The 27250-nt window shown below is 32.6% G+C and overlaps 2 protein-coding genes across 5 annotated transcripts; both read right to left on the reverse strand.

Moving 5' to 3' along the window:
• Positions 1-1406: 1406 nt before the first annotated feature.
• On the reverse strand, positions 1407-3343 carry LOC139872951 (protein ZW2-like). Of its 2 annotated transcripts, none has more exons than XM_071860887.1 (2): positions 2893-3343; positions 1407-2668 (listed from the first exon to the last, which is right to left on the reverse strand). In XM_071860887.1, exons 1-2 carry the CDS (start codon positions 3244-3246, stop codon positions 2315-2317), a joined length of 708 nt encoding a protein of 235 aa, XP_071716988.1. In that variant the 5' UTR covers positions 3247-3343; the 3' UTR covers positions 1407-2314. The 2 variants fall into 2 exon arrangements, with proteins under 2 accessions (XP_071716988.1, XP_071716987.1); XM_071860886.1 differs by having other exon boundaries at positions 1407-2674.
• Positions 3344-4518: 1175 nt separating this feature from the next.
• LOC139873391 (AMP deaminase-like) lies at positions 4519-12683 on the reverse strand. 3 transcript variants are annotated; one of them, XR_011767324.1, is made up of 20 exons: positions 12208-12683; positions 11487-11677; positions 11165-11354; positions 10720-10898; positions 10566-10617; positions 10345-10472; positions 10059-10238; positions 9874-9941; positions 9613-9755; positions 9451-9512; positions 9112-9225; positions 8756-8896; positions 8379-8531; positions 8230-8283; positions 7985-8095; positions 7574-7747; positions 7294-7374; positions 7057-7155; positions 6685-6819; positions 4519-4742 (listed from the first exon to the last, which is right to left on the reverse strand). XR_011767324.1 is itself a non-coding variant. In XM_071861325.1 (19 exons), exons 1-19 carry the CDS (start codon positions 12524-12526, stop codon positions 6751-6753), a joined length of 2508 nt encoding a protein of 835 aa, XP_071717426.1. In that variant the 5' UTR covers positions 12527-12683; the 3' UTR covers positions 6429-6750. The 3 variants fall into 3 exon arrangements, 1 of the variants encoding a protein (XP_071717426.1); XR_011767325.1 differs by lacking the exon at positions 4519-4742 and adding an exon at positions 5549-6396; XM_071861325.1 differs by lacking the exon at positions 4519-4742 and having other exon boundaries at positions 6429-6819.
• Between the last annotated feature and the right edge of the window lie 14567 nt (positions 12684-27250).

Raw genomic sequence — 27250 nt, forward strand, 5'->3', positions numbered from 1 at the left:
GATAAAAAAAAAAACTCTAACTAAAACATTACTCATGATGCATGTTATCAGTTATTTTTGACGGAAAAATGCTCGAAGAAATAACTGATAACATGCATCATGAGTAATGTTATTAATCGAGCGTTTTATTAGGGTTTTATAAATTAGGGTTTAAAAATTAGGATTTAGGGTCTAGAAATTTGGGTTTAGATTGAATCTTTAACACTAACTGTTTAGAGTTTTGGGTTTCGAGACTAAACCCAAAACACTAAAACCCAAATTCTAAATCCTAAACTCTAATCGGACTAATTTTTTTTTTTTTAAAAAAATTCACATAAGACGAAAAAAAACGCTCCAAGAATAACATTTATCACGATGAATGTTATGGGAATAACATTACTCGTGATGCATGTTATCAGTTATTTCTTAGAGCGTTTTTCCGCCTAAATAATAACATTTATCACAAAGTGTCTTTTTAAATGTTTATATTTTCATATAATCTTAATGTTTGTGAGAAAAAAAAAACGAAAAAAAAAATTACTTCTCTCTTCCCCCCAAAAAAGTGGATCCCTCTTGATTAGTCATATATATTGAGTCGACAGCAAGCGTCGATTTTTTGACGTCTTGACTGACCCCTAGAGCTTAAAGTAAATTTCAGGCAAGATTAAAACTCATGGAAATTTGATTTTACCATTTTAATGGCGTCTCTATTTTATTTTATTTTATTATTTTATTCTTTTCTATTTTTTTAAAATAACTTTTTCTTACGTTTTGGTCGGATGTCCACTTGGAAGCAATCTCCCTATCCGTCGAATAAAGAGAGATGATTTTTTCTACTTTTGAGAGTTTTCACTCTGGGTAGAGAAAAGACTTGTCTTTATTCTCGAATATGGGAAGAATTGTCTACATCTCACCTCCCCCATACACCACTTAGGTGATATTGGATTTTTGTTGTTGTTGTTGTTGTTGTTGTTGTTGTTGTTGTATATTAATAATAATGTAATGTATAATAATAATATATACTCTGTAATTAAAATGTAGAATAGAGTATATAATAATAATAATAATAATAATAATAATAATAATAATAATAATATAAAAATGTATACGTATAATTATAATTATAAAGAATATAATATATAAAAATATAAATAGAAGATATAATGTAATATACATAATCGTTAGTTTGTTGTCATCACCCCTTGTGTATTTGAAAGAATTTTTTCAATCCCAATGAATAGTCGATACTCAAGAGTATCTCCTGAAACAATGTTTCTCTTCGTGTGCACTAAATAAACATCAATATCTCGTTCAATGATACACTTACGTAAATCATTTAAACATTTAACTGGAGTTGTCTCGTTCATATGTGACATCAAACATTTTTTTTTTTTTTTTTTTTGAAAAGCAATAAAAATTTCCATTACCAAAAAACAAAAACAAGATGCTGCAAATGGGTAGCGGCATACACCATAAGCTCCTAATACATCGCAATCTAATCACTTAAATATATGCTGAGTTAGCACATTACACATTACACATACAATTGATTTAACTATGTAATCGCCAAGTAACTATTCGGATTCGATAACCACGTGCACCAATCGATCTTCGGTGCTTTAATCTTCTAGAGATCCAATCAAAACTCAAGATTTGTATTTCATTTACTATCGATGGAACACAACACACTTTACTTTTGAAAATCTTCCGGTTCCGACTTTTCCACAAAAGATACCCGCACGACCACTCGACCGCTTGCCAAATTAGACCCCCCGGTTTCCGAGCATCCTTGAGCAACCGACCCATCAAAAGCTTCCACGATACTAGTTTTCGAAAAACAACCTAAACCCCACCATCAAACATTTCCGCAGCAACTAGGGTAGATGAACTACTTGCAGCTATTATGACCAAAATTGTGGAAGTACGTAATCTGTTAAGCTTAAAGGTGAGAACCATGTTGTTGTCAAGCAAGCTCCTAGTTTTTGAATGATGCAGTGGAATAATATTAAGTCCCAAAATAGAAGTGGTGGAAATGTTCAACAAGCTAATACTGACCAGTCGATGCTGCTTATTATAAAATTATACTTTGACAATATGCACCACAATGTTTCATTGCTTGTACAAACATATCTACGAAAAAACGTCCAACAAAAACTACTACTACGTATATTATGTTGCTTTGCTTCATCAAATATAGCAAAAACAAAAACGACCTAAGAAATACTACTCCATACTACTATATGTGTATATATTCTTTTTCACATACGGGGTTTTTTTTTTTTTTTTTGGGGTACCTAACAAAAAAAGAAAGCACAAAAAACGGTTACAGAGTGGATCATCGTGGTGTATCACCGTCAATCTGTTGTCCCCACATTCTAATTTTCATTTGTAACTCCGTCACCGCCGTTAGGAACTTAATATTCTGCACCGGCGTTAGTATCTCCACCACTCTCTCCGCTGTTCTGGTTCTCAACATATCAGCGTTGCCTAATACAACTTCCATCTCACCTCTTAACGCTTCAATCGCCGTTTCCATTTCATCGTATTTTCCATCAACAATCGATATCTCACCTCTCGTGAACTCCACAATCGGCGGTGCCGCCACACTTTCCTGGACTTTCGCCATCTCCTTTTCCAATTCCTTCTCCTCCATTTTCGTCTCCGATTTCAATCTCTCCATTCGCTCTTCCTGATCCTAATTTTATAATTATAATCATCATCGTCATCGTGTAAATCGAATGTGTAAGTAGACCTAATTGACCAATTACGTCCGTACTACAATAAATACTGTATAATGTAATCAATCAATTAACGCCTTTATACTACTATGTTTTGATCGAATTACACTCGCTATTAAATCGTTAAATAGAATAGATACAGGCGATAAGTTTAATTTACATTTACATTATATACCTGATCCATATCCGGAACGGATCCCATTACGATACGAAACGCTAATCCAGGTTTAAATCCGGCAATCCAGAAAAAACTCCGTTCAAACGACGAAAACCAGGGGGGTGAGAATACTAGGGAAACATCATGATTGGCAATACGCGATTTTTGTTCATAATACTGTTGATAATGAGCTAAAACACGAGCAATTAAACCACGAAGATCATCGTCATCATTGGAAGTAGTCTCATCGCATGTTCGTAATGTCGATCGAAGCTCTTGGAGATAATTCTGTTGACGAACTAACCATCCGTTGAAGAAACTTCGGAACTCCGTTACATTCGTTTTGACTGTTGTTCGTGATTTAGTCGACATTTTGGCCGGAGTCAAAAATGAAAATTAAAATTTACCAGAAAAAAGAGAGATTAAGTGATGATGATTTATAACGTGCCGGTGGTGAAGATATTTTTAGTTATTCTTGGATATTTTGTGGTTGATAATAATTATCTGGACTGGATGGAGGATAAATACAAGTGGAAGATTGGGAGAAAAGTGACAGATGGAGAAACCCTGGTAAGAGGGAAGTTGGTGTTTGAGTGACACGTAAGCGATTTGTCCACCGCGTTGGTTTTATTTTTTTAATCGGAAACTTTGATTGATGGCAAGTATTTGTGTAACTGTAAGTAAAGAAGCTGGAGAAACGGACAAAATATATACCATGTGTTGCTATTCTGACTATTGTAAAGTAATCAAATATAACTTTCAATTTTCAAGAGCTCTTTTATAATTAAAAGCTCTTATCTGTAGGACGATTAATATTTTACTACGGAGTATAATTGTTATTACTCGGTTGCTTCGGTTCCAGCTGAGCTGGCCTCTTCTTTGCCGTTGTTGCTGTTTAATCTTCATCTTGGTTGTTCTCATTGATCGAATCTATGGGTAACACCTTCTCTTGCTTGGGATGTAATCGTGAAGGTTGTCGGCAGTTTCTTTTGTATTTGCTATAATTATGTTGTTTTGTTCAGCTGCTACTTGTTTAACATGTTGTTTAATACGCCTACTATTAACTCACGAGCGTCTTAAAGGGTGTGCGAGTGCATGTGGCAATCGCACAAGGCCCAAAATTCTTAAAGGGCTCAAAATTTTTCAATAATCCATACATTATTTTACATTATTTTATTCATTTAATGATGAAATGAAAAATACATCCACATAAAATTTTTATACCTGCGTGTCACATATAATGGTAAACATAGTAAAATGAGCGGTTTGTAACTAATTTAGCAATGGATATGGTTAAAGTTATTCAGCTTGATTGAATTTTGCACTCGTGGTATCATATTCATAGGCGATATGCGACGGACACATTGATCGCATTAGTGTAGTAGGTTCAGTTGGGCATTTTCAAAATGACATGTGTTTAAGCTTTAGGCATAAAAGAGTAAAAGTATATGCCGTGTTACATAGCGTAGTTAAATACATTTGCAGTTTTGAGCCAAGTTTGACAACCGTTGCAATCGTTTTTTAGAGATTCATATCATCTCCGTATTAAAGTGGGTTGCTCATTCACTCCATAAAGTTGGATCAATAATGTTGTCACTTCAGATAACAAATGTAAGGATGTAATTATGTAAATGTAACGACCCATTCGTAGGTGAAAACGGATGTCGCATTAACGATAATCAATAACAGTATAATTCCTTTATTTCAAATTTCTAATAAACGAAACATTAAAATCCTTCAAATAAACCAACAGTGCATTACAAAATTTAAATTTAAATAATAATGAAACTAATAATGAAATGAATCTTGAGCTTACTTTTCGGCTTCTTCAAATTCCTTTAGCTCCGTTCCTTGCGATCCTTGAATACCTGCCGCATGGAAAGAAATGAGATTGAGCGAAAGGCCCAGTGCGCGGATACGAATAAAAGGAAATAAACTATAATTGTATTACAAAAAAAGTGTTTATTTATATTAAAGCGAGTTGTTTTGAAATATTACGTATGAAAGCTTTAAATAATACTAAGAACCAATTGTATATATTTTATAAAATAGTTTTTGATAACACAATGTATTTTGAGATAGGCCAAACGAAGTAAAAAGCTTAACAATTTGAATCAAACGAATCCACAGTCAATCAATGAGATTCAAACGAATTCGGAATCAACAGAGTCAATGGGATGCAAACGAATCCTGAATCAATGAGATTCATACAAATCCCGTCGATTCTGGATTCGTTTGAATCCCACTGACTCTGGAAATTAATAACTCCAGTCATGTTATCAAAACCCCACCACCAATAGGTTTCCGGTCTCCAGTTATCCGATATGGTGGATGATGAAGATGGAAAACGAGATCCCGTAATCTTCATAATTATGTTTCATTCACGCAGGAATTTATAACTGTGTATATGAAAGTTTTTTCGGGTGTGGTTTCACAAACATGAAACAATATTAGGGTATACACGAAAAATTCCTTGGTTTAATATTAGATCATATACTTGTTTATACAATATTAGGGTATTCCATGATAATTTTTAATTGTTTGTAGATGATTTTGTTTTTATGTCAGGGATTATGATAGAGATTTGGGTAGGTAATTTTATTACAAATAAAAATGATTATGGTACAAGTTGTTATTTCCAAGTAATAAAAAGACTCATGAAAGAAGAAATCAAAAGACTATTGTACCCTCCGCACATGACTATGCTTAACAATTTTTTTAACGATCGTAAGTTAGTTGGATGATCCGCGTATGTATGTCATAAGCATACAAACCTCAATTTGGTTAACTAAAAAAATGCCAAATATACCCTTTTTCAGACCTGGAAACAAAGCTCGTAATACCATTTACCATTTCCTTACATCATACACCAAGTAATATAAAATAAATAAAAAGTCTAAAAACCAATTTCATATCCGGTATCCAAACTAGCCAAAATTTTAAAAAACATTACTCAATACCCAAACCCAAAAGGCAGGTTGTTCGAATGTTGTGTATTCAGACATTTGGAGTGGGATATATCGAACACACATAATAAAAACAAAAATTACCAACAAACCAAAATTGTAAAGCGAGTCAATACACAACGACAAACTAAATCTAACATGAGTAAAGGAGAATGTAAACGATAGAATGATGGTTTGTGGACAGCAAATGCTCTCTACTACTAGAAAAATGATCAGTCTTGAAATAAATAGATATTTTGATTTAGATTATTCGGCGGACCATTGTGACAGTACCGAAACCCAGATCAAAGATCATCATGTGATTATTATTATTATTATTGTTAGAATATTTCGGGTCATGAAGACTCCTAACAATTTACACTTACATGGCTGAACCCAGGTTTGAACTAAAGCTTTCACTAAACTCTGGAGTTGACCCACAATTAATAGCTAGCTGTTAAGCTTGAGGGGCGTAGTACTAAGTCTCAGCTCCCTATTATTACGATCATGTCACTAAAAGCTGGTCATGGGAACAGCACATATATATATATATAATCCTTAAACTATCTGCAGGCGGCTGGTTAAGAAAAGGCAATTACATTGTTTCAGTTGAAAGAAAACTAGAACCAACAATGATCTGTTTGTTGGTCAGATCCGCAAAACATGGCTTTAAAGGGAAACAGATTAAACAACAGGTTTCATGTCCCCTATCTATGAGATTCCAAAGCGATTCACATTTTGGCAAACCTAAAACTGCAACTTTAACAGAGGTAAAATGTAAAATCGGTTTGGAATCTCATCTGCAAATTATATTTTGTTGCATGGTGTTTTTTCTTTTAGGATAAAGAAATAATAATCCACGCACCTTTAGAAAACCACAAATGACGGAATCACATGACATATATGAAGGGTAGGTGGGTGTGCGAGCGCGCTAAGTCTGAATGTAATGAGGTAAAGGTGCCTTCCCTAAGTAAATTTGCTGCATCTCCTCTCTCCAGATCTGTTGTGCATCAGCCAGCCAGTCAGTCAGTCAATACTACAAACTACTATCATCATGACGCACACATATATACAACATTCTTCCCATCTCTAGAAAATTATGCAGCATTATATATCAACCAATTTACAAACCTACTATGTGTTTATTTGTATGACCCTATGTCTTGTTTTCACTTTACTCTAATTACTCGAAAATAAAGTCACAGAATAGACTGAAGCAACATAAACTACTACATACCATATCACGAAATTCAAGTCGGATATGTGGTACATTAGTCTTGTGAATGTCATTTCCTTCTGGTCCTTTCTTGTAGTACTCCTGCCCAATCCAGTGAGACTGCTTGTAAAAAAAATAACAAGAAAATCAGTTACTGATTACATCATCTCCCGAGACAGTTAGCATGCGCAGACCATAAAGATATGTACTAATCTTCTTTTTTTTAGTCAGCCAAGACTTGAAGGATGAAAAGTGTACCTTGAGAGCATGTGAGAAACCTGATTGGTATACAGAATTACGTGCAATCTCACAGAGATCACAGGAACTTAATTTCCACACCTGTGAAACAAACGATAATAGTGTTAGTAGATCACCCCCACCACCTAAATGCATCAAACACTAAAATGGCAATATGACCCGTGTGAGATGACACACAACACAAATTAACCCGTTCAGATTTTAAATAAATTGAAACTGCCTCCCTCTATATAAATATAATAAATATTCTTGACAAAAACAGGAAGTCAGTAATGCTTACAGAAGCAGCAATGCTGTACTCCTCCACCAATGGTTCCTTTGTTAGGTGTATTTGCAAGGGGTCATCGGTAGATAACGAAACATTAAGGCCTCGTAGAAAAAACGTAGGGAAAGGGTTCCGGTGATAATCCAGAAATAACGAGTTGTTGCTCAAAGGAGACATACAAAGACCAATCTGACCACAAAGTAGTAATAGTAACAAATATCAAATATTATTATACCTTCATTTAAATATATTATACTTTTAGATAGATAGATAAGATAGATAGATAAGATAAGATAAGATTAGATTAGATTAGTTAGATAGATTAGTTAGATAGATAGATCAGATCAGATCAGATCAGATCGACCGACCGACAGATAGAAGGTCAACAAATCAAAAGAAAATTAATCAGTAAACTCTGTGTGTTACCTGGGCAAGGTAATACAAATATTGAAGTACAGGGGACTTTCTCAAGTTGATCCCATGTGCAATGTTATGAGTAGTAAGGAATGCAGCAGCAAGATGATCAACGTCGCCAGCCTAATCCATACGTACATAAAATCATTACGTAAGTCAGCAACCAATTAATCAATATACTAATTACTAATTTACTAATTACTAATACTAATAATAATAAAGGTGAAGGTGTCTGCTATATGCTATGGTATGCATACCTCCCCACAATGAGGGCGAAATCTTATGGTATTCATTCCTTTTGATTCACGGAGCTGTCACAAAAAAAAAAAATCATTACACCCAGAATTCATAAGTTTAACACCGATATGTCGGTTTGACAGTTTAAAAAACTTCATGTATTAGTTACCTTGTTTAGTGTATAAAGGTTAGCATAACAATAATATACATAGTATGCAAAGGCAGGGTTAAATTGATTGGTCCATTGTTCCGGTGTTGGCATGTGCTTTGTAGGTCGTCGTTCTGGCTTGCTCTCGTCATCCACCAAATCCAATCCTACAACCTGCCATTTTTAAAAAAAAAAAAAAAATATGATCTTAGAACATCGTAAGAAATTATGTATCAAATTATAGAGACAAACCAAGTATGTGATGTAGGAATAGTACCATTGACAACCTTGGGCACTCTAATTATTATATATACAATCTTAATAGTATATACTGAAAGAGGGAGAAATGTAGCTTTAGACAAAGGTGTATCAAAAGCGGGAATTTTTGAGAGTCAAACCTGTTTCAAGAAAACATGCAGCTGAGGATGTGAATCCGGGTCGACGGTCACCTCAAAAAGAGGAAGGAAAACATTGTCAAGAATGGTCTGAAATGATGTGACAATACCCATTTCCTTGTATATATTGTAAAGTCGAGGCAGCTGAAAAATAGTACATATCAGATATAAGCAAAGTGATGATGAGTATGTCACTACTCACTATGTACATATATATTTCAAATTGAACATACAATTTCATATCAGCGGTGATAGTAAACAAGCTAGCATTGATATAATATAGTCGATACATTTGAAAAATAAAAATTAATGCCCCCCACGAAAGGTAATTTTATTTTATTGGTCCAGTCTGTGTATACCTGAATTAGCCATACAACATTTTCACTGTAAAGTTCATTGTTCACAATCCAACTAGCCAAATTGTCCCACTCACTTTGCTTTCTCCCGTATATCGATATTCTGTATTCAGCCATCTGTACGTACGTACAAGCAACATTGTTTAAAACTGAGTCGTCAAAATTATATGACTCGGAACTAACTACAAGAACCATCGTTCGATAGAGCAGATAGATGAGATTCAGTTTAGTAATTAGTAGTAGACCACATCAACTGAAGAATCGTTATGATTATAATAATAATAGACATAAATCATAGAAAAAACCATAAATCATGATACGGTACCAGGATACGGAACTTACTTGATATTTACTCGCCTCAAGATCTGTGAATACTTGTTTCGTTAACTCGGCAAGAAAGCGGCCTGAAACAAATATTATATGTTACAAGTTCTTTTCCCCCCTTAGATTGTGGGGTATTAAATTTATGATTCGATAAGTTGAAAACATATGAAAGGAGCTAACCCTGGATGAGATTATCTTGCTTCAAAAATATCTCCCGCAGCCTACTCTGACCACAAGGATTGTACTTGAGATTGAATTTGTCAAAACGATGAAACGTGCTCTTGTCAGCATGCACGTCTAACAGATCAACATTCAGGTCGTAACTGCATGATGAAATCTGACTACCATTAGACTAATACTACAGCTTTTGAGCTTTGAGCTGCAGATGATGCATCATTAATTGATTTTAATAGAAAAACCAAAATGAAAGTAGGTTATTACCCAGTTAAATCCAAGCTCTCAAAAACTTCTCTTAAAGTTAGATACGTTCCATCCCGAAATATAACAACCTAAAAATAATTTTTTTTTTTTAAAAGACAAGAATTATAGAAGTCGAAACCAGATATTAATATAACAAAGATAAATGAATGAATTAAAAAATAAAAAATAAAAAACTGACAAAGCACCTCATCAGGTTCTTTCCTCAGCTTGGACTTTATGAACCTCAACAGATGTTTTTGGTTCATGCATGCAGAATGATGAACATGAGTATCAACTTTCCGGACATTATAAAAATCACGATGTGGCGCACTTTTTTGAGCTAGAAATTCTTTGTCCGCATTTAGCATCAGATGAAGGTTAAATTTCTAGATGGATATTTGAAATAGAAGGTTATCAAAGTCAGATGATATCTTATGACTTCAAAAATACAACGCAAAACATGATAAACGCCTAGAAAAAAAAAGTGTGTACCTGTTCAAGAAGACCAAGGCGGTGATGGCATACAGTTCGTGTATCCCCAGCAGCCATCACTTTGAGAATGTGATGCAGGTCGGTAAAAAAAGTTGTTGCATCAGCAACAGGAAAAAGCTTCTCTTTTGCTGAATAATAAGAAGAAAACAACTGAAAACTTCACTAGTCAATCAATTTAAAGACATTATTAAGTACCACCATTAGGATTCACAGGATCTTACAGTCTTTATTTGCATACACGTGAACGACTCCATCTTCCATTTCAAAGTAGTGCTGTAACATTGAAGAAAAGTTAAATCAACAATCATTGTTTCAAATGAATCAATGGCAAGTACAAGATAATAATATATACACTTTGATGAACTAAAAACTCACATCAGATTTAATTTCAGGAGCATAACCAAAAGGATTTGGATTTCGTTTGGGAGTACTAGGATCAGATATCACCTCTTTCTCCCATGGAGGAATACTTTCCCTGAACACATAACACACTCTCATTTCAAGGCAAACCTGTAAACACATGTACACCTCTGCCTCCTCAACTGACGGTGTCTCTGCAATTAAAATTAATAATAATTCTTTGTCAACAAAAACTAAGCTTAACTAACTAACTGCAAGACTCATAGTCTCTTGTGTTTGTGTATAACTGTTTATTATTATACGTAACTTTAGTAGGCATCAAACAAGTTATAAAAAAATTGTATTAATTAAATAATCTCCATACTAAAAGGACGAATAACAAATGTTTCAACATAGAAATAGTGAACCAAATAAATAAACTACCAAATAAATAAATAAATAAATAAATAGGAGTAGGTACCATTAGGACTAATCTTAAGGCGTGTGAAGGTTTCCTGCTCTGGCTCCTTTCTAAGAATATCAGCAGCTACAGGATCAGGTTGAACACCATGTAGGTCACCAGATACACTATGTGACCTTATCAAAGAAGAAGCCAACTTTATGGCAACTTTTTCACCATTTGCATCACTATTTGCACTCTCTGGTGGGCCCTGCTCATTTCATTTGATATCCCAAACAAATTATTAAGTAAACAATTGTAAAATCAAAAAACAGAACATGACATGTGTCTGACATAAAACGAAACAGATTTTTATCATATAGCATTAAAATTAAATGTATACCGTGTTCCCATTGGTGCGTAGGTATGTAATATCTGAATTATTATGATTAACATTTTCATTCACATCAACATCTTCTTCAGATTCTTCAACACTTTCAAGCGCACTTGTACCAGCAACTGGAGACTTTGGAGATGCACCTCTAATTACGAGTGAAGCTCGCTTGGACAACCCTGTAGGGGCAGTAGCTTTTCCTACAACAATAGAAAGCAGTCAACCATTAGAAACCTAACTTCTACAACTTATTAAACACCAAAAACAAGTCCACAACAATCAAGGGGCCATTGTGATTGAAGCAAGATAACATTTGATACTTGAGAACAATGTGGATAAATGCCAAGTAGGTTTCTGCACACAACTAAATTTATTTTTTAAAGCAATAAATAGCATCATTAATTCATACGGAGTACTGTAGTATTTAACATTCCACAAAAAAAATATATATATATAATTAATAAAAACCGAAGGAAAAAAAGACAAAAAAAGCTTCGTTAGAAAATGAAAAATGGATCAATACAACTACACAGCTTCGCACTTTATAATTTAAATTTTACAAAAGTAGCAATTATACACACTTAATTCCAAAAAAGTTAACCAGAAAATCATAAAGACCTAAACAAACATCATACGGAGTTTATTTATTTATTTTAATTTAAGTCACAAATTAAACATGATAAAAAATAACTTAAAACAAAATACAGAAAAAAAAGGATCATTTATATACCTTCATGAAGAGTATGAAGTCTAGGCAACCCCAAAGGAATAGCATCATCAGTCGCAACGTCTGGTAACGAAGTCGCAGTCCGGCGAGAATTTCCAGTTCTCCGGCCGCCCTGGCTCCGTCGTTGCGGCGGGATACTATTGTACTTGTTGGGGTAATGCTGCAACAAATCTTGTTCAACATCTTGTGTTTCTTTTTCAAGAGTTTTGGCAAACTCCAATAACTGATTTAGGGTTTTACGGTGCATATAGTATGAGGAAACAGCAACAAATGAAGCTCCAAATAGTGCCGCCATAGCTAGATGCAATGCATAAGCATCCATTTCCTTAATCTGTTTGAAATGCCTCTCAATTTGGGTGAGTATACAGATATATATGAAGAAGATGATGATGATTGTGTATGTATAAGAAGGGTTTCACTGTTTGAGAGGGTGAGAATAAAACCCTACCGAGAGTGGAGAGGTAAAACCGTAAAAGAGAGGGAATATAATAATTAGTAGTCCGGTTTATGCCCTTTTATGCCCTTCAAAGAAAGAATAAGGTATTAAACATCTTTAACAATGATGACAATGATGGAGGTTCTGTCGTGTATTTGGATAGGAGTAAGGTGCTTGATACTAGTAAACTAGTAATTAGATCATATTTAACGTGAGGGCGTGTTGGCGTGAGTGACGTGTTGCTGGGTAGAGGTGGTTATTTTTTATTTCTTTTTCATTTTTCTTGTATTTAACTTATTTTGTTTAATTAATTATATTATTATTTTGTAATTACAATAATAAATAAATTTAATAAAACACACTAAAATTATTAATAAAAATACGATTACAATCCTAAAAATAGAAAATTGCAATAAATAAAAAGATGATCTAAAGTTACTTTATTTTTTATTTTTTTTAAAGTCCTAAAAATAAGTTACTTTATTCGGATGAGACATTGTTTGTGTTTGATTTTGATGAAGTATTTTTTAAAAACTCGTTCTAAAACCCTAATTTCTAAACTCTAAACCCTAATTTATAAACACTAATTAGTAAACCCTAATTACTAAACCCTAAACACTGTTATTTTTTAATCAAAAGTCATTTTTTCGTTATTTTTTGTTAAGATGCATCTGATGCACGAAAAGCAGTTAACATGCATCAAACAGCGGATAACATGCATCAGATGCATCTTAACGGTCCAGTTAAAAAAAAATTATTTTTTTTCTGAATCTATACAATGAAAATAGATACCAGCAATTTTTTTTTAAATCGGAGCTGTAGAACTAAAGATATAAAAATCATAAAATCACTTATCCTCTTATCCCACCAAGTACCACTTAACACTTGATCTCTCCCCGTATTATATAAATTTAAATAAATATAAATAATAAATAATGGAGTATATAACATCAATAGGAAAAAATGAATTTGAATTCTATTGTTGTTTTTCAATACAATTGATTCCCACCGTTTTCTTTACCTAAAATGTATCTTTATTTCATACTTTATGGCAAATGGCAATATTCAAATATCATGATTCATGAATGTGATTCGTGATATCTCTTATCACTTTCAACTTTTTTTTTTAACAATGATTGGGATCACCCGAGGGGACTAAACCACCCGTTGCGATCATCTCCCGTTTCGACTATGCCGATGCAGCGATAATAACCCCGCTCCCATCAACTTTTTTTATTTTACATATAGCTTTTTATTTACTTTTACTATATACTATAATGTTTGTAATTGTAATTGTAATTGTAAGTATACTTTGTAAATATGCGTATGATATTTGGCTCAAGGTGTTCGATTGGTGGGGTATAAGCATGACATCGTCATTGGGTGTCAATGAAATTTTCCTAGGAAACTCAAACACATCTATGACGGACCTAGGAGAAAAGATTTGGCAAGCGGTACTTTGGTCATGTGGATATCTCATATTGAGTAATAGGAACCAAAAAGTCTTCAAAAACAAATGTTGGAATGCTCCCGTTGTGTTGTGCGAAATTCAAGTGAAGACCGAATGGATCGCGAAGAGGTGTAAAACAACAAAAATCGATTGGCATAATTGGTTGCATAATCCTCAATGTTTTGTATGTTAATTGTTAGCTTAACGTCTTGTTAGTTAGCAATAGCGAACATGTATACTAAATTGTGCGAACTGTGATTTTGCGAACTGTACATGTCTCCTTGGTTGCGTTCACGGGCGGAATTATTAAGGGACAAAGGAGGACGGTGGCCACCCTAAAGGTTTGGATAAGCACTTAGATTTGTAGTCCTCTGAGTTACGGACGTTTAGGTGTTTGAATCAACTAAATCGGAGTTCGTATGAAAAAGATATGACCAAAATGGTAAAGACTCGCAGAATTTGAGAATTATAACCGTTTTGATCATATATCTTTCATACGAACTCATATTTAACTGATTCAAAATCTCAAACACTCGAAACTCAGTGGGCTAAAATTTTCATTTTTACACTTGTCGTAAAATCACACTCGTCTGTGTGATTTTAAAGGTTTATTATCAATAAAGAAAGACATTTATAATTTCGCGGATCTTGGCCCTCCCATTAAAAAAAACTTCAAGTTCCGCCACTGGTTGCGTTCTGTTTGTGCAGCTTGGAGGTTTCTTCTTTGAGTTTTTTATATAAATGAATTGCTTTTTAAAAAAAAATTAAAATTGTACGTATACTTTAATTATTGTATTTTGTACGCATATTTACGTTTTTGGTACATACATTTTTGGTAAACACATGTGATTGGTCATTGGTGGAAATGGGAGCTAGGCGCTGTTGAAACACACCGATCACTTTTTTTATACGGACTATATATTTTATTAAAAAAATAACAAAAAATGTACGTACCAAAAATGCAAATATGCGTACAAATATTACGCATTATCTTCTCATCTTATCATTACCTTATACTACTAATTGCCAGCCAAAATTTGGTCGTCGGATGCCCAAATTGATTTAAAACGACACCAACATAATAAATTACATTTTCACCCCTCCAACATTTAACACACACACATTTCCTCCCCTCAACAAGGATACAAAATATAACATCACCATTTTATTAAAAGAAATAAAAGAAATTCCACCCAAAATTTTTAACCGGCCGTATATTCCCGTTCGCCGCGAGTTAAATTTCTCCGACGTCACAGATCAATTCGACATAATTTTACGAACATAACGTAACTAACTTTACGCAAAACAGACGCTTTGTAAAAATGCTAAATATTTCAGGCTAAATTTTTAATGAGACGACCCGTCCTAATCCACCTGGACGAAGTCTTCAACAGTTGGTCCCATTGCGAGGTATTGACCTCTATATTCCATGAACGACTCCATGTAATATCTTTAAAGTGAGAAAATGCACAGTGGAAGATTTCTTTCAGACCTGAGAATAAACATGTTTTAAAAGTGTCAACCAAAAGGTTGGTGAGTTCATAAGTTTATTGTAAAACCATAAGATTCAGTAATTTTGATAAACCACAAGATTTAAATACAGTACACCTATCTCGTGTACAAAACCATTTTCTTTTCATAAATCTTAATAACTGTGATGATCGCTCCAAATCCATATGGACGGACACGTCATTCATCGATTTCATTGTGAGGTATTTGACCTCTATATGATACGTTTTGTAAATATTGCATTCTTTTGAAAAGGCACACCATAAATGAATATTTAAATCAAAGATTTTCAACATATGATGATTTCTACATATAGACAATCACCTAAAATAATGGTTTACAATAGTACTTCCGTTGACAATGCAGTCAAAATAAGATACATGGTGATGATTTGGTGAATGCAACGTTTTCTTGAAAAATATGCCATGTAAGACTTCATGCACATAGCTTGTCTAACATATAAGCAAACAGCTGAAGACTTCTAGGAAACCTGAGAATAAACATGCTAACAAGTGTCAACACAAAGGTTGGTGAGTTCATAGTTTTAATGTTGCGCATAATCTGTATATAAAGGTGGATCACAAGATTTCAGTTGTTTCATCCGAAACGTTTATCAAATTATTCTACGAAATTGAGCACCCTGGTAACTAAACTTAACGTATATATAATTTGTACCCTTTGTATAATCATCTTAATAATACACGTAAACCAACGTGTACGCTTCTCAAATAGCATACGTCCGTTAAAAGGCTAGTGCTCTAGCTCGGACGGGGATATCAAGCCCTATGGATCCATATATAACTACTCGCGCCCACCAGTTCTTATAACCGGCAGTTACTAGTTACCAAAGCTAAGGGATTTTCGGTTCAAACTCGGTGTAGAATTTAGTATGTACTTGTATCCATTACGTTTAAAATAAAGTGCATGTATTCTCAGCTCAAAAATGTATATTGCAAAAGCAATTAAAAAGGGAGCAAATGAAACTCACCTTAGCAGCACATAAAGTTGTTCATCGTAATGTGACCGAAACTCGGATTACCAAATAATCATAGATCTCAACCTAGAGAACATATGTTGGTCAATAAATGTCTATCAAGCTAGGTCAGGTCATAGTGTATCACAATCCTAATGCTCGAGATCGACATACAATAGTTATCCACAGTCATTTTAAAAAGTCAATTTTGACAGTTGCTTAACAAAACGAGACGTGCTTTATATAAGGATTCATTTACTCGGTTGGTAATATATAAAAGTTCACTTTATCAGTCTCGTAAACAAGTTGTTTAAATCTTAATTGCAGATTCAAAAGCAATTTCAATTAACGTCAATCATAATTCAGTTGATCATATCTTTTAATCCGTTCGTCGAAACTATTCGATATCTAAATGAAAAGTTATTGATTTTTCGCCAGCTTTTCAAAAACATGTATATCATATACCTTTACCAGTAATATATGTATTTAATTAGTGATTCATTATAAACTATTTAATGATGAAATTTAGCATACAAGCATATATAAATATATATACTCGAGCACTAGACATGGATACATAATTAATATATAAAAGATAAGATATGAGTGCTTACGTATCAGTATTGAGATTCAATATTGTAGGAAAGTACGTAGACGTAACGGAGATGATAAACACTATGTTTGATTCACAAATATACCCCCGAACATTACCCATAACCTCCTTGGCAATAACCCATAATTTCCTTAGCTCTATCCCGCTTGAAATCCATTTTGAAAGTGACACGCTCATAACCTCGTCGTAGTATTTTATGTATAATACTAATTAATAATATTAATAATAATAAGATTAATAATAATATTAATCTTAATAATAATAATAATAATAATAATAATAATAATAATAATAATAAATAAAATAAATACGGAGTAATATATGATTTAGAGAAAGAGTGTGAAAACTGAGCAATTTATAGAACTTTTTCTGACAAAGTACCCCATGTGATCGCATGGGATTTGTGCTTCAAGGCCATGCGATCGCATGGCACCCTGGGACAGCTCACAAATTTTTAACTTCTTGTTTGTCGACATAATTTTATATTATATATATATAATATATTTAATTTATATAATTAATTATATATTATATTAAATTCACATGCATAGTTGACTTGTAATTTTTGTTCTGATAAGTCGTACGTCATCACTCGACTTATGTCCCGGTTTCGATTTTTCAAATGTCCTTTCGTACGCTGAGAAAACTTGCATTTTACGTTTCGTGTCACGTACCTTTGTCAAAATATAGCCTTAAATTATCCCTAAACTATATCACTCAAAGTATATCTTAAACTTTCGAGTGTTTTGGTCATTTACTTCTATAAATCATTGTCTCGCTATTTGTTAATATATATATAATAACAAATCGTTTTATGACCAAGTTAATATATATTTTCAACATTCATAAACACGTTTTAAATATACGTCGTAAGTTATTCATACAATTAATATTCCAACTTATCATATATATTCAAATAAATATTTAAACTAATAAGTTTAATGTACGGTATTAAATAATTAATACATTGTTATGTTTTCAAGTTATAGTATATATATATATATATGTATCTATATACATATAATTGTTCGCGAATCGTCGAGAACAACCGAAAGGTATTTGAATAGTTCAAAAATTTTGAGATTCAGTTTTACAGACTTTGCTAATTGTGTCGGAAATGTTAATCATACAAAGATTAAGTTTAAATTTGGTCAGAAATTTTCGGGTCATCACAGTACCTACCCGTTAAAGAAATTTCGTCCCGAAATTTGAGTGAGGTCGTCATGACTAACAATAAAAATGTTTTCATGTCGTATATGTGTTGATAAATAGAGTTTTATCACCGTTAAATAATATGGATAAAACAATCCGATTTTTCAAAGCGTATGAGAGAAGTTATCGTAAAAAAATGAAATGAAGAATAGAGATTCATCTTAACTCTTGACGTATTAACGATTGATTTCCGTAATTTAAGGAATAGAAAATCTACATAATCTAAATAAGATTTGATTCTTCGGAATTTAAGGAAATTAAGATTTCTTTTGATTAAATGCGTAATTTGCCTCGATTGCTATGTTTGATATTTCGCTATAAATTGACCTCTTCCGTTTCATTATTTTCATCACTCTTACATCTTCTTCCTCATTTCCTATTTTTAAAAGATTGTAAAAATGCTTCATCCAGTTCTGATTCTTGATATACTCCTAACTTTCATATCTGTCATTCTTCTTTTTCATCTACCACCGGAGGAAGTTATTTTCTTCTACCATTACCTTGGGGTTATAGTGTTTTTCATTCTCCCGTATCTTTATATTGCTATACGCATTGATATACACGGTTTGTAATTTATGGGTGGTTGTTGGGTTTTATATCTTTCTTTATATTTCGATGTCTCTGCTTCTGTCTTTCCATAATCATTGACATCCACAGTTAATACTCTCTCCAATTTACTGTGATTTATACTCCCATTGATATTTTGAAGCTTCATGCTTTTGTTTTATCTTCTCGACTTTAAATCAAGCGAATACTGGTCCAGAATTCGTAGGTATGAATTTCGGAATGAACATAATTAATGTTCTAAAAAAAACGGTAATAGCACAATCTGACTTGTCAAATTACCAGAATACCTCGAAAAAGACCGAATCATTAAGAAAATATTTTCTTGATAGTTTAGAGGTTAAATAGAATGAAAGAGTTATGTAACATGGTTTATAATGAGGGTATGATCTGTGAACCTTTATCACGTTCCATTAGAAACTCAGCATGACCTACTGTAATATAACCACGTTGATCAAATGTCATTATATTATACTAACTCATGCTTCAGTTCCCAACACCGCTTCAAAAATATTCATATTTTAAACTCGAAGGTTTCAGAATTTAGAAACTAAAATAGTTTCTTTTATGATGTTACACAGATATCGCAAGGAGAAAATTGATTTCCGATAAGAATGATTATGGAATTATCTCCAGAAATATGGAGGATATTTATAATGAAATATACGATGATATCTTAGAATTTCTAATATCAGAGGATGATGAAGAATATTGTCTGCAAGGGTTTAGATTCGGAAGCAAAGTATTCGTTAATGGCTTCAGCAGATACTGAATAATTTGGATTCTTTGAAGGCAGGTTTAGTCTTTGTGATTTATCCACAGCCTCCTTCATACTTTGCTCAATCCGTTTTTCAGTTTCAAACCTTCTCTTTTTCTGAGCTTTGCCAACACACTATTCTTTATCATCAAACTTTTAGCTGTTAAGGTCGTTTACAGTTTTTGCTGCTTCATCAGCATTCAAAGTTATCATAACCTAATCGTTGGTTATCAATCCGAGGTGTTTTTAAAAGTTTAAAGGGTTTGAATGAAGATTGTAATTGTCAAGATACATATGATGTTCTAGAATTTTGAACGATACAAATTTTTTTTCTTCCTGGGTTTATGAATAGAAGTGATGTTCTAGCACAGTTTTGAAGTCAAAGTATAGCATTTGAAAGATGTAAGAATCTAAGAGTGATGTTTTCTGTTAAATCTTGGCTTGAATTCTGATTATTCAAAATCAGAATATGTAATTGAATTTGTATGGAAACGATTGTATATCGCTGTGAGCATAGTTAATAATTTTTGAATCAAAGTTGAAGAATGTACAGTATAACATATTAATTGTGAACTTATATATTTCCCGAGTATTACCTACCCGTTAAAGATTTCACAATTAATACTTTGTACAAAAGAATTTTTTTTTACCGTCTTTATGAAAATATATGTATGTATATTTTCTTCAGATGTAATACAGATTTGATGAGTTAATATCATATTAAGCTCATTTGATTTTTGAATTGAATGAATAATCTCTAAAACATTAAGGATTACATAATCTTCGCGGAGTATTTCACTAATGAAATCAATACTTCATTATTTATTCTTATTCCTCGGTGAAGGATGTTGATGCTCGTGGAATTCTTATGAACTTCATAAGATATAAATGATGTTTTCTAGAAAGTTTCGAGTATATCGAAGATAAAAGTGTAAAATCAAACATGTAATTGATTAATACACTAAGTTCATTATGAAATGGAATTCATTGAGTTGAAACAGATATTTGTAGTTAACGATGGTTAAGTTGTTAACGAAGGATGTACATCATAGCATATTAGTAATATGAATTAACCGAGTAGTATTTACCCCTTAAAATTCACACGTAATAGCTTAGTATATAAAGATTCACGATGGTTTTAAAATTTATATATATATAAGATATACATATAAATTCTTTAGATGAATTGAGTTATTACTTCATAACTTATTGATACAATATACTCATTGTTGACTCGTAATGATGTCCACGGTGCTTTCTTGAACTGACGGAGCTTGTGATGATAGAGGTGCTACTGATTCTGACGATGTTGACAGGACTGACTGTGCTGGTGAGGCTAAGGGTACTGTTGATGCTGTTGGTAAAACAAGTCTAACTTGTATCTTACACCATTCGGATAAGGGTTTCTACTCTATCTGATTTAGGGTTAAGGCTAGAATAGATAATCTCTAAACTTTAGAAATTACATAATCGCTGTAGAATGTTTCTCCGATGAAGTTATGAATCCATACTTCATCGTTTGTCGTTGCTGGTACTTCTTGGTACCTATGGTGCGTATGATGTTGATATCCGAGGTACAAATTGTGATGTTGAGGCGTGTGATGCGGATGTGGTTGTTGGTGGTGGTAATGATCCTGTTGGTGTGGATGATGGTGGTACCAGTTATGCTGCGGGTGCAGCTGCTGGTGTTCGTAACCCTTGCACCATATTCTCCAAAGCCACTACCCGAGCACGAAGCTCGTTGACTTCTTCTATTATACCGGGATGATTGGTGGTTCGGACGATCGGATAAATAAGATTTATAATATGGGATAGTATATAATCATGATGAGATACTCTGGAAATGAGAGAGAAAATAGTATTACGAATAGGTTCGCCGGTAAGTGCTTCAGGTTCTTCGCCAAGAGGTGCATGTGGCGGATGGAAGGGATCACCTTCTTCTTGTCTCTAATGATTAAGTAGGCTACGAACCCATCCCCAATTCATCCAGAATAGGTGATGGCTGATTGGTTGATCCATTCTGGTTATACTTTCTTCAGAGTTCAGGTGAATATCCATATCGGAATAGCTGTCGGAATTTAAGGAATTTGAACTAGATACGGGATCCATCTTGTATAATTAGAGAGATGATTTTTGATATGAAATAGATTATAGAATTTGATTGGTACTCTTCAATACATAATTTACATATGTATATATAATACCAAAATCCCGTAAATTACGAAAAAATTTTCGGAAGATGGCAGTCAAAGTTTACTGTAATAGATATGCCAAGATATGAATTTTGTCTATACACTATCTATGCAATCAATGCAATAAGACGCGTTTAGACTTAAGATGATAGACAGGTAATTTCTGACAAGAAATGATAAGCAAAACTTTTGACATGCAGAAACAGTCGAAGTCCAGACTTACTAATGCATCCTAACAACTATCAGTTAGACACACTTATGCAAGACCTGGTTCACTAGGACCAACGCTCTGATACCAACTGTGACGATCGCTCCAAATCCATATGGACGGACACGTCATTCATCGATTTCATTGTGAGGTATTTGACCTCTATATGATACGTTTTGTAAATATTCCATTCTTTTGAAAAGGCACACCATAAATGAATATTTAAATCAAAGGTTTTCAACATATGATGATTTTTACATATAGACAATCACCTAAAATAATGGTTTACAATAGTACTTCCGTTGACAATGCAGTCAAAATAAGATACATGGTGATGATTTGGTGAATGCAACGTTTCCTTGAAAAATATGCCATGTAAGACTTCATGCACATAGCTTGTCTAACATATAAGCAAACAGCGGAAGACTTCTAGGAAACCTGAGAATAAACATGCTAACAAGTGTCAACACAAAGGTTGGTGAGTTCATAGTTTTAATGTTGCGCATAATCTGTATATAAAGGTGGATCACAAGATTTCAGTTGTTTCATCCGAAACGTTTATCAAATTATTCTACGAAATTGAGCACCCTGGTAACTAAACTTAACGTATATATAATTTGTACCCTTTGTATAATCATCTTAATAATACACGTAAACCAACGTGTACGCTTCTCAAATAGCATACGTCCGTTAAAAGGCTAGTGCTCTAGCTCGGACGGGGATATCAAGCCCTATGGATCCATATATAACTACTCGCGCCCACCAGTTCTTATAACCGGCAGTTACTAGTTACCAAAGCTAAGGGATTTTCGGTTCAAACTCGGTGTAGAATTTAGTATGTACTTGTATCCATTGCGTTTAAAATAAAGTGCATGTATTCTCAGCTCAAAAATGTATATTGCAAAAGCAATTAAAAAGGGAGCAAATGAAACTCACCTTAGCAGCACATAAAGTTGTTCATCGTAATGTGACCGAAACTCGAATTACCAAATAATCATAGATCTCAACCTAGAGAACATATGTTGGTCAATAAATGTCTATCAAGCTAGGTCAGGTCATAGTGTATCACAATCCTAATGCTCGAGATCGACATACAATAGTTATCCACAGTCATTTTAAAACGTCAATTTTGACAGTTGCTTAACAAAACGAGACGTGCTTTATATAAGGATTCATTTACTCGGTTGGTAATATATAAAAGTTCACTTTATCAGTCTCGTAAACAAGTTGTTTAAATCTTAATTGCAGATTCAAAAGCAATTTCAATTAACGTCAATCATAATTCAGTTGATCATATCTTTTAATCCGTTCGTCGAAACTATTCGATATCTAAATGAAAAGTTATTGATTTTTCGCCAGCTTTCCAAAAACATGTATATCATATACCTTTTACCAGTAATATATGTATTTAATTAGTGATTCATTATAAACTATTTAATGATGAAATTTAGCATACAAGCATATATAAATATATATACTCGAGCACTAGACATGGATACATAATTAATATATAAAAGATAAGATATGAGTGCTTACGTATCAGTATTGAGATTCAATATTGTAGGAAAGTACGTAGACGTAACGGAGATGATAAACACTATGTTTGATTCACAAATATACCCCCGAACATTACCCATAACCTCCTTGGCAATAACCCATAATTTCCTTAGCTCTATCCCGCTTGAAATCCATTTTGCAAGTGACACGCTCATAACCTCGTCGTAGTATTTTATGTATAATACTAATTAATAATATTAATAATAATAAGATTAATAATAATATTAATCTTAATAATAATAATAATAATAATAATAATAATAATAATAATAATAATAATAAATAAAATAAATACGGAGTAATATATGATTTAGAGAAAGAGTGTGAAAACTGAGCAATTTATAGAACTTTTTCTGAAAAAGTACCCCATGCGATCGCATGGGATTTGTGCTTCAAGGCCATGCGATCGCATGGCACCCTGGGACAGCTCACAAATTTTTAACTTCTTGTTTGTCGACATAATTTTATATTATATATATATAATATATTTAATTTATATAATTAATTATATATTATATTAAATTCACATGCATAGTTGACTTGTAATTTTTGTTCTGATAAGTCGTACGTCATCACTCGACTTATGTCCCGGTTTCGATTTTTCAAATGTCCTTTCGTACGCTGAGAAAACTTGCATTTTACGTTTCGTGTCACGTACCTTTGTCAAAATATAGCCTTAAATTATCCCTAAACTATACCACTCAAAGTATATCTTAAACTTTCGAGTGTTTTGGTCATTTACTTCTATAAATCATTGTCTCGCTATTTGTTAATATATATATAATAACAAATCGTTTTATGACCAAGTTAATATATATTTTCAACATTCATAAACACGTTTTAAATATACGTCGTAAGTTATTCATACAATTAATATTCCAACTTATCATATATATTCAAATAAATATTTAAACTAATAAGTTTAATGTACGGTATTAAACAATTAATACATTGTTATGTTTTCAAGTTATAGTATATATATATATGTATCTATATACATATAATTGTTCGCGAATCGTCGAGAACAACCGAAAGGTATTTGAATAGTTCAAAAATTTTGAGATTCAGTTTTACAGACTTTGCTAATTGTGTAGGAAATGTTAATCATACAAAGATTAAGTTTAAATTTGGTCAGAAATTTCCGGGTCATCACAATAACCGTACACATATCTCGTGTACAGAATAACATACACATAACCTGTGTATAAAATCATTCTCTCTATATATAACCTTTGCTTGGTAACCGATCTTAACATTTAATGCGCATAAATAATATCCCCAAAACAGAATCCTCTCGTCTGTATAAATATATAAACCTCGAAGTACTAAACACCACTCCCACTAGCTCTATTGTCTAGTGAACATTCTGGGTGGGGGTGTTAAACCCGGTAGCTACCTTTAGGATTCACGTCAATTAGTGGCAATTATAACGTCCAACTAATTCTTAGGTTACCAATCTATAATAATCAGGGGAAATATTCGATATAATAACCTACAGAACTTCTGTCTGTATAATTCATTAGAGGAATGTTTTGCTTGTGTCTATCGCGTCAAACATTTATAAAAGCATTTCATTTATTCTCAATTCCAAAAATATATATTTTTAAAGTATTAAAAAAGGGAGCATATGAAACTCACGATACGATATTTTGTAGTAAAAATATGCACACGACTGAACTGAACAATGCAGGGTTGGCCTCGGATTCACGAACATATATCAATTATATATATATATTAAGACATATAATTGTAATCGAACGAATTTATATATTATTAGTGATATACTTGTTATTTTAATAAATTATATGTTATATGTATTAAATATAGTTTTATGTAACTAATTGTTATTTGATAAAATAATATTAATAATAATAAATAAAAGTTGTATTATTTTATAATAATAATAGTAATAATACTTAATAAAAATAATTATAGTAATAATAACCATGATAATAACAATATTACTAATGATAATTAAAATAATGATAATAAATATATATATGTAAAAATCATGATAATGATTTTAATAATAATAATAATAATAATAATAATAATAATAATAATAATAATAATAATAATAATAATAATAATAATGTTAATAATAATAATAATAATAATAATAATAATAATAATAATAATAATAATAATAATAATAATAATAAAAATAATAATAATGCTAATAAAAATTATACCATTATCATCATGGCATAATCATCATAATTATAATCATATATGTATTAATATAATTATAATCTTTTTCCATAATCTTTACCATATTATCTTTTATAAATTTTGTAATATAAATATGGTTATATTATTAACATATTCATAATCATCGTAATCATAATAATTATAGTTATAATACTAATAATAATATGACTTTGATCAACGTATAGTAAAATATTAAACATATAAAGTTTCAAATAGAAGCTCGGGTTTGTTATACCTTCAGAAAAACGAATGAAAAGTCTATCGAGCCCGCCCTATAACCGAAACAAGTCCATAGCCCAACATCCTTAATGATTATCTCATGAGCTTAAGAAGCCCAAGAAGACCAGCCCACTAATACTTAAGAGGAACCCAATATAATAGTCCATTTGTGCTTTGATTAGATTCATAAGCCCACTAGTAATCATAGGTGAAAATCTTTAACCGATCCAAAACAAAAGAGGTAGTACATTGGAGTAGAAAAATAGGGTTTTGGTTCTTCCTAGTTCGATCATCATCATAACAATCTCACTGTATCATCGTCGTTACCCATCATCATAATGTCATCTTCTTCACTGCATCCTTACCATCATCAATTCGTCATTCACCATGATTATCTTTAATCATCATTGTTATATCACGTATGATCATCATCATCATCGTTTCTTCTCATCACCGTCATTCGAACAGTATCATCATAACAGACCCATCATAACCTACTATTCATCTCTATCTTCATCATCTATATATACTATTCATCATCTTCTACAAATAATAGTTGCAGGTTTTCGAATAATAACAACGAGGGTTACTATTTACTGGGTTTGAGGTATTAGTTCGAAACAGATAACAAACAACAGCTTTACATGATCGAATAGTAGTAGCATTTTTATTGGGTTTTCGGTCTGAAACTAAAACAGACAGGAGGGTACAGCTGCAGTTTCGAATAGGAATATTAATCATTAGTAGTAGGATTAATTGTGGGTCTCGATTGGTTTTTCAGGTTGAATAATAACATGGCCAGAACAGTAGCAGTTGCAATTTCTAGTGGGTTTAAGGGTGGTGATTTAATGGGTCCGTGATAACGATTGAGGCTTGAACAGAAACGTATAGTTTAACAGTAGCAAAGCTTCGATAATTATGTTATTCGATGATGGTGGCAGTTGGAACAACTGTAGCAGTATTCATTGTTCTTTGTTGGTGATGAATGGTAGTTTGTGGCGGTGGTTGTTCCCGTGAAACAACGGTAGAAGGAAAAAGAGTGTGTTGGTGTTGGTTGGGTTACGGACTCCAGCAGAAAACAAAAAATGAAGGAGTTGCAGTTTTTGTGGGTTCTTTGATAAATACAAATGGGTTTGTGGTTCGAA

Source organism: Rutidosis leptorrhynchoides, chromosome 10 (assembly GCF_046630445.1).
Source record: "Rutidosis leptorrhynchoides isolate AG116_Rl617_1_P2 chromosome 10, CSIRO_AGI_Rlap_v1, whole genome shotgun sequence".
Classification (NCBI taxonomy): Eukaryota; Viridiplantae; Streptophyta; class Magnoliopsida; order Asterales; family Asteraceae; genus Rutidosis; species Rutidosis leptorrhynchoides.

What these genes read in the sequence shown, in the direction of transcription:
- LOC139872951 (XM_071860886.1), bottom strand. Translation starts at nt 3,246, where the DNA reads ATGTCGACTAAATCACGAACAACAGTCAAAACGAATGTAACGGAGTTC. An exon ending in CCGTTCCGGATATGGATCAG is followed by an intron (nt 2,675 to 2,892) that starts GTATATAATGTA and finishes TTATAAAATTAG; the next exon opens with GATCAGGAAGAGCGAATGGA.
- LOC139873391 (XM_071861325.1), bottom strand. Translation starts at nt 12,526, where the DNA reads ATGGATGCTTATGCATTGCATCTAGCTATGGCGGCACTATTTGGAGCT. An exon ending in GCAAGATAATCTCATCCAGG is followed by an intron (nt 9,513 to 9,612) that starts GTTAGCTCCTTT and finishes TATTTGTTTCAG; the next exon opens with GCCGCTTTCTTGCCGAGTTA. An exon ending in ACCTTTATACACTAAACAAG is followed by an intron (nt 8,284 to 8,378) that starts GTAACTAATACA and finishes TTTTTGTGACAG; the next exon opens with CTCCGTGAATCAAAAGGAAT.